At 42.3% G+C, this 14468-nt stretch overlaps 1 protein-coding gene across 1 annotated transcript in view; it reads right to left on the bottom strand.

Moving 5' to 3' along the window:
• Window positions 1–2151: 2151 nt before the first annotated feature.
• The window catches only part of adamts5 (ADAM metallopeptidase with thrombospondin type 1 motif, 5 (aggrecanase-2)), a 35997-nt gene continuing 23680 nt past the window's right edge, over window positions 2152–14468 (bottom strand). Inside the window, exons 7-8 of the mRNA XM_078233020.1 lie at window positions 12541–12716; window positions 2152–9247 (exon numbers count right to left, since the gene is read on the bottom strand). Coding sequence (XP_078089146.1) covers window positions 8689–9247; window positions 12541–12716 — 735 coding nt within the window. The 3' untranslated portion in view covers window positions 2152–8688. The remainder of the gene's footprint in view (window positions 9248–12540; window positions 12717–14468) is intronic.

The raw sequence follows: 14468 nt of genomic DNA, 5'->3' as shown, positions 1-14468 counted from the left end.
ACTGACAGAAATTCCCCTACCGATTGTCTCCAGAGCCTCCTCGCATGGCAAATATGTTCCTGCCGTTTGAGACATGGATCATGAATTCAAATGATCTGGATGATAATGTGGTAAATTGGATCAGCAAGTTTGCTGATGATACAAAGATTGGAGGTGTAGTGGACAGTGAGGAAGGTTTTCAAAGCTTGCAGAGGGATTTGGACCAACTAGAAAAATGGGCTGAAACATGGCAAATGGAATTTAACGCGGACAAGTGTGAGATATTGCACTTTGGAAGGACAAACCAAAGAAGAACGTACAGGGTAAATGGTAGGACTCTGAAGAGTGCAGTTGAACAGAGGGATCTGGGAATACAGGTACAGAATTCCCTAAAAGTGACGTCACAGGTGGATAGGGTCATAAAGAGTGCCTTTGGTACATTGGCCTTTATAAATCGGAGTATCGAGTATAAAAGTTGGAGTGTTATGGTAAGGTTATATAAGGCATTGGTGAGGCCGAATTTGGAGTATTGTGTACAGTTTTGGTCACCTAGTTACAGGAAGGATGTAAATAAGATTGAAAGAGTGCAGAGAAGGTTCACAAGGATGTTGCCGGGACTTGAGAAGCTGAGTTACAGAGAGAGATTGAATAGGTTGGGACTTTATTCCCTGGAGCGTAGAAGATTGAGGGGAGATTTGATAGAGGTGTATAAGATTTTGATGGGTATAGATAGAGTGAATGCAAGCAGGCTTTTTCCGCTGAGGCTAGGGGAGAAAAAAACCACAGGGCATGGGTTGAGGGTGAAAGGAGAAAAGTTTAAAGGGAATATTAGGGGGGGCTTCTTCACGCAGAGAGTGGTGGGAGTGTGGAATGAGCTGCCGGATAAAGTGGTAAATGCAGGGTCACTTTTAACATTTAAGAAAAACTTGGACGGGTTCATGGATGAGAGGGGTGTGGAGGGATATGGTCCAAGTGCAGGTCAGTGGGACTAGGCATAAAATGGTTCGGCACAAACAAGAAGGGCCAAAAGGCCTGTTTCTGAGCTGTAATTTTCTATGGTTCTAAATCAAACCCTTCTGACTTAAGTACATAATCCAGGTTGACACTTTAGTGAGGGATTACTGCAGAGTCAGAGGGCCCATCTTTAACTGCGGTTGCAGCTTTTCTATCAAATCTACATAAAAGATCCCACATGAAAGAGCAATTTAACCAATATTTATCCCCCAACCAACATGGGTAAAACGTGGTAGCTCTCCATTGGTGGACTCGATGGGCCGAATTGCCTCCTTCTGCACTGTTGTCCTTGTTGTCTTTGAGACTTTGCTGTGTGCAAACTGACAGCTGCATTTATCTACATTAGTACAGTGACTGTACTTCAAAAGTTTTGGTTGGTTGTTGAGTGTTTTGAGATGACCTGAGGTCATGAAAGTAACTAAAAATATGCAAGTCCTTTCCTTGAAAAACAGGGAGTTCTCTGGTGGCTGGGCTAACATTTATCCCTGTGAGCCAACACCACAATAAAATAGATTGTAGGTCATTTATCTAATTAACCTCACAGTGTGCAAATTGGCTTCTGTCTTTTCTTGCAATGCAACAGTGACTACACTTTCAAAAATAGTCACTGCCTGTGAAGTGCTATGGGGCATCCTGCCCATGAGAGACAGAAATAAATCCCCTTTTCTTGATGAATAGAGCTACAGCTAGTTTATTTTCACATTTGCAATGTGTTTTTGATTCCTGTGCTTAAGCTATCACAGCATTGTATGTGTTATGAACAACATTTTGGGAATCATAACTATTTACTCATTTTCCATTATCCACTAGGGTGGCAGATCGGATCTACAATAGGAGGTGATGAAACTCCAACCCATGGAGTCATATGCATATAAACAAACAAACATACAAACACACACACACACACACACACACAGAGGGACTCAGACCACATCAGTCTCTTTTAACAAAACGTAATTACTACTTTGGATGGTTTGTCATTGTTCCTTCCCTTCTATTCTATAAATTAAAATCATTTTTCTTAAAGCAAAGACTTCAGATTTCTGTTTTTGAGACAGGCTGGAAGGGAGATAGAATGAAACCTCCAAAAGGAAATTACAAACTGAAATAGTCTTTTAAGTTCAACCATTAAAGAAAACAACACCAGGTATTAAATTGTGAGAATTAAATTGCATTTGGGAATATATAATTTACACAAATTAAAAAAAGGTGAATTTTTTAGCATTAGTTACACAGGCAACATGATTATTGTTACAGTACATTACAGAATATTACTGATGTGCTTAAAATAATTGATAAAAAATACTTCCGAGAATCATAGACTGGTTACAGCACAGAGGAGGCCATTTGACCCATTGAGTCTGCACAGCTAGTCCCACTCCCCTGCCTTTTCCCTGTATTCCTGCAAGATTTTGCATTTTGTTGTTCTAGACATGATTAATATACATTACACAACTGCTACACATTTTAAAACAAGTATTAGAATGCATTTGGCATGTTGCCTCAGTCAAATGATAATTTTTCTTAAAAAAAAGACAAGCAACTTTCCTCATGAGGAATGCACACAGCATCTAAATAATTACACGAGGAAAGCGCACAACGCAATAGTAGACAAAGCAACCAGTGCTGTACATTACGTAAACATACATATTTTAAAAATATACTGAACTTTCACAAGAAGAGTGAAGCATAAATTAAACAGTTGTACACTAGGACACAACAGCAAATTTTTTTCAAAAACTTGCGCGATTGGTGTTCCCCACATTAAATAACAATAAATTAAACTGTTACATCAAGTTCACACCAGTTATACAAACACAAATAAATTATTTCAGTGCTGCGCCTTACACTTCTTCACAATTTAAATTTACACTGGAATGTTTTTTCCCTCTTAACGGAGACCCAATTAAAATCTATACATTGTAGAAAAGGATTATCTCTTCGATTCCCAGGTTTAAATGGGAGCCACTGAACTGAAGATGCAGAGTGTGAGTTCTGATCATTTTGATTCCATTGGCCCAGCTATGAAAATGTGTGTGGGTGGGACACATCATACATTTCAGAATAATGCCACCCAAATTTTCTTTCACCGAATTGGGGGAATCCAACTCCTTCCAGGATCACTCATGGGAAATCAGAAGGAGAACCTCTTGGGGATCATTGGACCTCATGGTTCAAGTTGTTCTGGGAAGAATGCACTGGGAATTGCAAGGGAGACTGATATTATGCTTCCCCTCACCTTGATCCACGTACTTGGGTTTTGAATTGGCAGTCTGTACTGTTCCCTGGGAATTGGAGGAGTCCTTTGTTCTATCTGAGATCGCATGATCTCTGCTGGGATCAGAGCTGGTCTATTTTAAAATGTGCCAAGTGTGCCATCAGACAGTATCCACAGGAAAGTAAAATGTTTAAATGTTAAACAATAATGTACAGTAGATTTTGACCTTCATGTAAATAAAAGTTAAAGAATCACTTATATCTGACCTATTGTCAATCAAAAAGCCTTAAAAATCACAAATGCAATTTTTCAAATGCTAATTTATTTTCCTGTCTTTTTCCAACCTTTTTCCTCCCCTTCTTCCCTTTCCTGAAAGCAATAGACACCCTCTGGATGTTGTTGTTATTGTATCTTCAAACACTTCCCTTGGAGAATAGTGTGAAGTAATGGAAGGATTTGCAGGCTGATTAACAGCCAGACGGGTTGTGATATGATGTTCCCTTTATGGCCACAACCATTTTTAAAAAACATTTTTTGTGGTTAGTCCAATGCACCCATATCCACCAGTGGTTAGCATCCCACTGATGGAGGTCGGACATGAACGACAGTCGCTCCTACTGACTCAGAGACAGGAATACGACTAAGCAGCCAGAAGTTCACCCATTTGTACCCACTGGTAATAAAAGCAAAATACTGCGGATGCTGGAAATCTAGAATTAAAAACAGAAGGTGCTGGAAAGAAACTCAACATCTGTGGAGAGAGAAACAGAGTTCACTTTTCGAGTCCAGTATGACTTTGCTTCTGAATTGGCATCAGGCTGGGGCTGGTGGCAATGGCAGAAGATGATCCTCTGAGTACAGAGAGTGGTGGGATGGAAAGTGAGGGCAAGGGGGACCCCTATCGTGGCTCTGGGAGGTAGGGGAGGGGGTGAGGGCAGAAGTGTAGGAAATCAAGAAATGAATCAGATGCGATTGAGGGCCCTGTGGGGTGGGGGGGGGGGGGGGGGGGGGGTGGTGGTGGAATCCTCAGTTCAGGAATAAGAAAAACAAGCCCCGTGGTGGGAGGTAGCATCATCAGAACACATGGAACGGAAAGGGAGAAAGTGGATTCACTGGCATCTCAATCAAGTGACCATTCATTATTTATGAATCTGCACACTGAGTATTTGAACATTATTAAATTACAGGGCATTAGCACTTCCAGCAAGGTTTATTTGAAGAGTCAGAAGTGGGAACCTTGGTTGAATTGTCCACCTTTATCCCAGGAAGGCTGAGGCAGTTTCTCTTCCAGGGCCAGAATTTTATGTTGAATGAGTGAACACGTGCCTGACTCGAATTTGCATGAAACAACACGAGAAGACATCAGGCGTGTGCCCCGATGTCTTTGCACCCACACGCAACATTACGGTGGGTGGGCAAACATGTGAATCAGAAGCGTGCCCAATGACAATTAAGCAGGCCATTAAGCCCATGAAGGAGGCAATTATTTGCGATTTTACGTGGCCCGCATGCTTTTACTGTTGGCAGGCAATCAGCCAGGAGGCCTTTATGTTTTCACTTCATACCGAGCTAAGGCAGGGTCAAATGTCTGGGATGAAATAAAGTAACAGAAGATGTTTGAGGGCTGAGTTTTGCTGTCAATTGCTTGAATTTGCATCACAGAGAAAGTTTAGAGTTTTTTTTGTGCAAATTTCATTGGAATAATACTGCAGCTCCCTGAGGCAGCTCCACAGCTGCTGTCAGCCTTCAGAGACCTTATTGGAAATGCCCGTCTGTATCCTCACTTCTCTCATTGCCTGCCCTCTTCCTGCCACCCCTCCTCCCGACAGCACTGTGCCTCTCTCAGTGCCAGTTTCGCAATGGCTGTGACTTTAACCTGGTGTTGTTAAACTTCTCACTGTGTTAATTGGCTGGCCAGTGAGAAATCGCGCGTCAGTTGCAATCGTGGGTGGAAGCACATATCACATCTGCTTCTGGGACTGCCAATCACATGTGCACGATGAGCATGAAATTCTAGTCCAGGTAATTACCATGCAGACTGGGGATCTTCAATGAACTGAGCTATACTGTGGGTAATTTCCAATTGAAAATTAACCTTGCCATTGCTGAACAAGTTCTGGCTACTGTACACAAAGATCCTAAAAGCAACGAACTCCGTACGTAAACAGCAAATGTGGAGGAAGATAGAGTTTAGGTCAACTCATCACTGAAACGAGACACTTGAAATAGCTTGCTCTAATTCAGATGGTGCTGAGGTGCCTTTGGGAGCACAGATATTCCTCAGCACCAGAGCAACGTAGATTCCTGTCTTACGACAGAGGCCAATGAAGCTCCTGACTATGTCTATTTATATGGAAAAAACATTAGTTAACAATGCAATCCAATTGGACAGGGAATAAAGTAAAAGGCATGGTTTTCTGAAGCACCACATAAAGTTGGAGACTGATCCTGAGAAAACTGGCATCAGCACTGCCTGAAAGTATTGATTTTTCTGATACTGTACCATACCAAAGTGTGATATAAGCAAAATAATAATTTGCAACAATGGCATACAAAAAAAATCAACTGCGATATTGGAAGTGTACAAGACCTTCATGCTATGTGGGAGAGGGAGGGAGTTACAGTGGGGGTGATTGATTCATTCCAACCTTCCCTGAAAAATTATCTTTCAGCATCCCATTACTTGAGACTGATTACTCAGTCAGGCTCAATCCTATTACAATTGCCAACATTTCCCCTTCTCAGCCTGGATAAATGGAGACCTGTGTTAATATCTTCACTGCTAAAAGAAGGCAATTCCTTACTCACTGGGGTATACATGTTTGGAAAGATTTTCAAGGAAGACAATAGAGATAAATACATTAGTTCAAAATACATTAAATGTTCAGCCTGGGGGGGAGTTAGGACATTAAAGGGGTGAGCTTCAGTGGACTGAATAGTCTTTTCTGACCCATGAATATTCTTATGTTTACCGCTGCTCCATCTGAGATCAACTGGTTCGTCAGGAAGCTTCATCAAACACTCAGAATCTTTTCGTTTCTATGGTTCAATACTACTTTGTGCATTTAGTGCAGTGGTTATGTTAGTGGGCTCGTGATCCTGGAGGTTTGGGTTAAAAATCTAGATAATAAAACTGAATCTCCCCTTGACTCTCTGCGAATTTGGATTCAGTTTAAAAAATATAGACATAAAAAACTGGTATTGGTGCACGTGACCATGGAGGTGTTGGACTGTCCTTTAAACTTAACTAGTTAATTCATGCACTTCAGGGAAGGTAACTGGCTGCTTTTACCCAAGCTAGCCTGCACTTGCCTCCAATTACACACCAACATGGTTGACTCTCAAGTGGTCCAGTGTAACACTCTGCTCTGTCAAAGCAACAGGAGGGCTTCCACCATTGTCACTTTCTTGGGGGAAAATAGGGATGGGTTAAAATGTGGCTTTGGCAGCAAAGATGCGTCCTGAGACTGAACATTAACAGAGGCATTTGGAAGTGAGGCAACTCTTAACTAGATTTGGCCCATTCAGAACTAGCCTGGCAGCCGAGTTTCAGTTAAATGAGGAGGGATGAGACTAGGAAATGAAACACATTAGTTATAAAATTGCACATTTTCCCGCCTGCAAATCATTTCTGGTTAGATAGCTTCTAGCACTGGTGTGTCGATTACCATGGAAATTATAAATAGTTAATCAGAAACACACTGAATGACTCCATTGCTGAGCACATGAGATCATGAGTAAGGTCAGCTGCTTTTAAAGCAAAACACCACTTGTCCTTTTTTTAAATTCCTGGAATTGGAAGGTGGACCAGTCAGTAAATCCCATCACATGAATGACCTAATTGACCTTTAGAAACCGATCTCCATCAAGTTCAGAGCTGCAAACCACAGATTCTTTGAGACTGTTGCTGTTTCTTTTTGAAGTAGGATTGTCACTTGTCCAGTCTTGAAAATAGACACTGGTTGTTGAGGTGACTGTCGGAAGATGTAAACTGGACTGGAATGGTCTGTACATTTGAAAACATGTATTTTATTCCCACTTGCTTCCGTCTCTCGTGCTCCAACACTTAGTTAATGAAGTTGTCATGGTATTTGATGAAGCTTCGTATTGGGCAAAGCAACAATCAGAATGAAAGCCCTGACGCCATTCCCTTCCTTTGCTCCTTAAGTCCGAGTGACAACCAAGTTCTGCTTTATCATTTCTAAGCGCCACATTAGCTTGTTCCTGCAGGCTCATGGCATAGCTTGAATAAACTCTGAGAAAGTATGTGTACAAAACAAATCGTTCTTTCTGTCAGACAAAAATAAAACACAAACTTGTTCTCTCCTCTGGTTCCATTTGCTCCACTGCAACATCAGATAAATAGCATACCAAGTAGAGTACATAGTGGGTCAGGAGTGTGCAATTTAACTTAGATACAGATATTCGCTCAGGTCAATAGTAGCAATTTGAGATGATCATTGATCTTGGATGTTTTGCAGAAGCTCTGAACTTTGATGAAAAGTCCCATGCTAGAATTTCTTCTTTTAGTGATTACAGACAGACATTAGAACTAGGCACTGTCGTCCTTGATCTATCAGGAGTATAATGTTGGATTATTAATTGTATCATCTTCACCACAGAATTCCAAACAGTGCAGCCATTCTGCTCTTCTATTGGATCAGGTTTGTTATTACCAAGTGGAATTGTATCATGCTTCAATCAACTATTCATTAAAAGAGTCTGTTAGGAGTGGTTAACTATCTGCTCTAGGTATTGCAGTGAGGGGTATTATCATTAAGCACACCAACAAGATGTTGCAATCACCGTGGCATAAGTTCCTCCGAGAGGCCACACAATGCTGAACGCTCATTGGCACTATTGGTTTCTTATTCCATTCTTGGATAGTTAGAGGATTCCGTCTCCAGCCAGCTGGCTTCCTTTTACTGTCATGTGTGCAAGAGTGAGCGAGCGAGAGTGCAGCATTCCTTGCACCATCCCAATCGAATGCCCAAAATCAGTCACTGGCTCCAATTGAACAGCCACAAGACAACAAGGTAAAACAAATGTGAAGAAATACGGCACACTTATGCCGAAGCTGCTGACATCAGATTCCTCAGGAGGGTTGGATAGATTTGTGGAATCAATGCACCATCTTGTATCCATGGAATGGATGACTCTACGGACTCATTTCCGTGTAGCTGAGGGATGCATCTGAGGTAGGCAAAATGCAAGATGGTGTGATCTTCTATTTTCCCATTCTCACTAGTCTGGGGCAATGCATCTGAAGCTCTTCCGCTGTGGTGCAATAACGATGTGCACTTATTTGTCCACAAGACATATTCTGCCCATGCTTCGATTGTCCTCAATTTCGCAGCACTGTCTGCTTCATGTCAAGACGTGCTGGCAATCTTTTCCCTCCTTTTCTCCAAGTTAGATTAAAGCGAAACACCAAACAAAAATGACAAAGTATAGAGCATCTTACTGGCAACTGTGCATTAACATTTTCTCAGAAAACATTGTTTAAATGCTGATGGTCTTTGGGAGAGGCGGCATCCTTTTGTCAGTTTTCCGAAGCCATTTTTGCACTGAACGGTTCTGGTCTGCCAGCCAGTGTCACAGGTTCTGGAACATGACAGCCAAGGTCCCGTCACCCACTTGGGCAGGTTGGATTGTGCTGCCAGAGTCTTGATGGCATTCTCGTTGGCCGAGGGCACCTGCTTCCTTGGAACAAAATAGCTGTAGCGCACGTCCAGTGGTTTCCCAGGGTCGGTGGCAAGAATCTGAATTATCAGCGGCTCCTTCAATGGGCCATGACCCATTGAGTGCATCTGGTCATCCTTCTGGCTCCAGCCACTGTAGTTGAGCACAGTGCCGTTTAGATCAATGATTGTCTCTGAAGTTGAGATCATGTATTTGCCGTTGAAGAGATAGTCCCCGTTCTTCCTTTTAACTGCCAAATAGGCAGTGAATCTCTGCTGACCCTTCGGCTTGTACTGCCGCACTTTGATATGCGTTGCTCCGGCAGGGATTCTTGTTACCTCTCTGTATCCCACACTGAGGGAACAAAAAAAATATGAAGTTAGCAATGGAAAAGAGATGACTTTATTGCCAACAGTTTATTATTTCTATGTAACACTATATAGTCATCTATTCCCTTTTAAATGTATGCAATCTTCCATGTTTGTTATTCCCCTGTCAAATATACATGATTGATATACACCAAACTGTTACTCTGTAATATAATCTGAGTCTGCTATTCTCTTACAATTTATTCAGGGTCTTCTGTCCCCCTAGAATACATATAGAGTCTGTTGTTCTCCTACAATCAATGCAGGATCTGCTATTCCTCTCACAATAATTTTGATGGAATTGGGGCACTGGGCTTTGCTGTATCCAGCAATATACTCAAGCTCTGCTTTTACACTGCAATATATAGCAGTATCATTTAATATTGCTTTGGTTCACATTGTTTTAATCGTAGGAGCCTGTCAGTCAATGCCATGTCCACAACATCAACTACTGGTATTCATGGTGGTAGTGCCTCACTGAAGCTAAAGATATATAGGGCGCATGAGCCTAAATTCGACAGGATGGCACAAATGCTTCCATGTGATCCACATCACATGGAATTCTGTTATCAGTTACTTTAAGGGGTGCATTCACTCATTTAAAACGAAGGCCTCATCTCTCAGTGGAAGTAGTGAACAAGGAATTTCCAGCAATGTAGCAAACCCAATGTAATCTTCACACAGTAGTCCCAGGCGGCACAGTGGTTAGCACTGGTGTCTCACAGCGCCAGGGACCCAGGTTCAATTCCGGCCTCGGGTCACTGTCTGTGTGGAGTTTGCACTTTCTCCCCGTGTCTGCGTGGGTTTCCTCCACAGTCCGAAAGATGTGCTGGTTAGGTGCATTGGCCATATTAAATTGCCCCTCGTATCAGGGGGATTAACAGGGTACACATGTGGGGTTAGGGGAATAGGGTGGGATTGTGGTTTGGACTCGATGGGCTGAATGGCCTCCTTCTGTACTGTAGGGATTCTATGATTCTCATAATCATATTAGACACCTTTCACGAACACTTTCACTGAATGTTGAGATAGCTTCAGAACTATTGCATTTTCTCGTGCGAGTGAACAAGTGATGTTCCAGGAATTACTGTCACTCTCTATACAAGTGCAAGATCCTCGGGTTAGTGGTTAAGGCTCAAGCGTCAGTATCCCACCAAAGAGTGGAGAGTTGATTGAGCTGATGCGCTAACCTTGTTGAACAGCTAGTAACACTTGGCTTTTGAGAGTTTTAGTGGGCCAACACGTGTCTGCCTGAGACAGAGTGAAACACTAGCCAGGTTGCACATCTGAATTGCCTGTTTATGAACAGAATTTCTAACAATGTTAGGCAGACCTTCACCTCTGCGGCCGTGTCTTGAAAGCCTCTTGTTTTTCAACCTTATGTATCTCAATGTGACGAAGCTGAAATTGCACCAGAGCTTGGTATAGACTTTGACGACCTTGTGGCCTCAATAATTGCAATATTTAGATTAGAGATCAGCCTTAAAGGGATTGGACGCTTCAACCAGTTTGTCTGCCATAGTGCGGAGATTCGTCTGAAGTTGCTGCCATTTATTTTTCATAGCATTCCTCTGAACACTGGAATTTCCTTAAACGCAACCCATAGGAGCTGTCTGTTCCATAAACTCTGCACTGGCCAATGTGCACCACGCAGACTTGCTCAGAATGCAACAGTGCTTAACCCTTCTGTTAATCAGCCTCAACGTTGCAGAAAACAGCACTATAGACTTTAACCAGTTTAATCAGTCACTGCTGTCCACTCCATTGCCTGTGGGACAGTGTAACGGCCTTTAACACTTTCTCCACTTGTATACGATGCACTCACAGAGTCCCACATAACACTGCTATAGTTCCCAACACTAGTAAGTTGTACACGTACACTCATATCGACCCAATTATTCTGCAGACACAAAGCATTCAGAATGCCTCCACATAACTGCTCAGCTTCCATATGCGATTCATAATGACACTCACAGAAGTGCTGGCGGTGCTCCAGTGATCACTGTTTATGGGCCCACACAGTGAGTTAGTTTTCAGACTATCAGACTGCAAGAAGCTGATATTCTGTCTGCACCTACTGTCAGGTGGGTCTCCAGATAGTGATCAGGAGTGGGAATTCTGCTTTTGAAGTTACCATACAGCGATCGGGGATAAGACTGCTCCTTTGGGTTGAGCTACAGGAAATTCCAGCGTTTAGGAGAATGTTATGAAAAATTAAATGTCATCAGGCTCAGGCTGGTCTCCACGCGGCAGACAAATTGGTGGAAGCTCCCCAGCTGAGATTAAATGGAGCATCTCAGTTGCCTCTCTCGCTAAGGTCAGCTAATTCAGAACAGGATATAAAGTGAACTTGCAGCCTTCTGAACTGTACAAGTTAATGGCGTGTGATCCATTTACCCATTAAGTGCCCGAAATGTCCATTACACAGAGAAATACAACTGGAGAAACGTAGGGTCAAGAGGAAACCACAGGAGGCAGGGTTGGAAATATTTGGAGATTGCTGTTGTAAACAGCATTTCCTCTCTTCCTGACAATTACTGCTCATTAACTTATCTTAAATACATTGAAGTACTGAGCTTCCTGCACTTTGGCGTTGTCTGATCCTTCCTCTTGTCCTTGTTTTACGAGAGTTTGGGTCCATTGGGAAGTTAAATTGACAGACCACTTCAGTTACATTTGGCTCCCACTGAATGGCTGATCCAGAGTGTTACTGAGCAGACTTTCACAGGCCCTTCTTGTTACTGGGCCTCCCCATTACACTGTTCTCCCAGACTGACACTATGCCCTGGTACATTTTAAATGAAGTGCTGTTTTAAATATCAAGGGACTACATTAACATTTGATCGCCTATAAGTTCAAGCGAAAGAGAAAAACAGTCAATAGACAGAGAGCACAATTGAAACATGTGCCGGATATAAGGACAGAATCTAGTTTGATCATATTGTACTGCATTGTCGAATAACCTGCTTGCTAACTGTCATAGTCTAGGGGTATACATGAAGAACAGTAGCTTGGGAAAGATATTCGAAATCTGATGGAACAGCATCTAAATGACTGTCAGACTAAGTGGAGAGTGGAGAAGAAAAGTAGGACAAAAACAGTGAACATATTTCATTTCTCAGCTCCAACATCCCTTGTTTACATCTATCACCATAAAATATAAAATTAGAAAGATGTTGGTGGTGTTAATGCTTCCAGAGGGAAATTTAATATAACACGCAAAAGATTCATAGAAGATCGCTGAAGATAGTACGACATCATGTATTGGTTCACTCTTACCTTCTCTTGGTGAAACTTCGAGATATTTTTACGCAGGTAGAACTATCTCCCCCACAGACCCCACACTTGTCATACTGCAGCTTGGAACCGATTATCCCATCGCAGCCGGTCCTGATGCAGCGTCCTCGGACACATACTGAATTGCTGTACGGTTGGCATTCTGTTCCATCTGTTACCTAGAGATGAAAGCGAAACATTGCTCAGCAAACGAGGGAGGAAGCTTTTAGCTTTCAGGTCATTTCTGCGTCACTCTTGTTGACTCCAAGAGCTTGGGTTTTCTGGCCGCTGTCCGCCACTGTGATTGTCCGGCCCCACTGAAAGACTTTTGGCTGGGCTGCCGCATTCCCTGGGGCCAGTCCCGCCACGACAGAACGGAAAATCCCAACCCAAATGTTCAAGGTAAACCCATTACATATGGAGCAAATCAATCAGGAAATATGTCAGTGACATCACTGAAAACGGGGAGCAGGCACAGGTGAGCCAGCAGCTTCCTGGATAGATAAGTGAACTTAATAATGGGGCACAAAGTGGATTATGAAGGAATTAATTTTAAAATCTAGCTCTAAGGCTCTCAATTTGTACATAAACTCAGCTGATATGCCACATCCTGACTGTTGTTCATATAATATTTCATAGATCTACCATCTGCCCTCCTGTAAAGCTCAATAAAAAATAATTCAGTCAAACAAGCAAACCTCTGTACTAGAAGAGTGAGTTGCCAGGTTTATGTTCAGCTCCTGTAAAATGGCTGGGTAATCTGTTGAGACCTCCAGTGCTGTGAATGCTTGCAGATGCTTTTTAGTAACTCATGCAAAGTTTAGGTAAAGAGCCAAGGTCCATTGTGTAGAATAGCATCATGATTGAAAAGAGTGGGGGCAAAAAGGAGCTAAATCACAAATTAGTGACTAGGCGATGCCAAACTTGGGTTTCAGAAACCAGTTAAATGTAACAAAAAGACTGAAGGGGGAAGGATTTTAAGGCCCTTAAATCAAGTAGAGACATGCAATGAGATTTGTTTTCAATGTCACAAAGATGGAAGAAGGGTTTATGAAATAGTTAATTCCAATATTAACTGGAGCAGGTTGGGTGTAAGTGGGGAGAGGCGGGTAGGAGTTCCTCCCAGACATGTAACCCATGGCAGGCAGCACTCCACACAGCCAGAATCCCGGCATTAAAATGATGGAGGTAAGAATGCAACGGCCTTTTCCCGGACAATGTTACAACCCAGCTCCTCCATTGCCCCCTATCACAGCCAGCAATCAGTGATCACACCCGAAAAGGCTAGATTAAAATTAGGCTAAATTTGTGTTTGTAGCTTCAAAGGCACTTGGAAGTAAAGTCCAAATGAGCAATGAGTGAAATAACATCATTAACTCCGAGGAAAATTTCCAGTGGAGTGAGCTTTACCATGAGAAGGCTCACCTTTGAGACAAGTTATCTCTTGACCTGTTCCCTACAAGTTAAAAGGGGATTGTTGTGCTGCAAAGCACAGATCACTAGCTTCTCGGACGGAAGTAGACAGGTCAGTAACTCTCCAAGATACTTTTCCTTCCTTATATTTAAGTTAGTTTCTCTCCTATTATGAACGTCCAGCTGAACTAGCTCTGAGCCACATCCATACAGGACCATTCTTCTATTTGGCCCCATTTGTACGACACCAACAACAATAAGGACAAAGTTCCAAAAAGCACTGACATTAAGTACTGATTTTGTGTACCTCATTGGAATGATTGGTACAGATCAGTATTTCACATTGGGAAGATAGGCAATGTGTCAAACCCATTGTCAACAAAACACATGCTCGCCCACCCGAGAAAGAGTTCGGAAACATTAAATATGTGCAATGATAATTCAGATTTTGTAAAAGTCGTTGCCAAAGATGCTAAGCAATGCATGCTTTCTTCAATTATAGGTGAAAAGAGCCAAAA

The sequence above is a fragment of the Mustelus asterias genome, chromosome 17, assembly GCF_964213995.1.
Source record: "Mustelus asterias chromosome 17, sMusAst1.hap1.1, whole genome shotgun sequence".
In the NCBI taxonomy this organism is placed as follows: domain Eukaryota; kingdom Metazoa; phylum Chordata; class Chondrichthyes; order Carcharhiniformes; family Triakidae; genus Mustelus; species Mustelus asterias.
The sequence above is the reverse complement of the archived record's forward strand: the minus strand, read 5'-3'. Positions and strand labels throughout refer to the sequence as shown.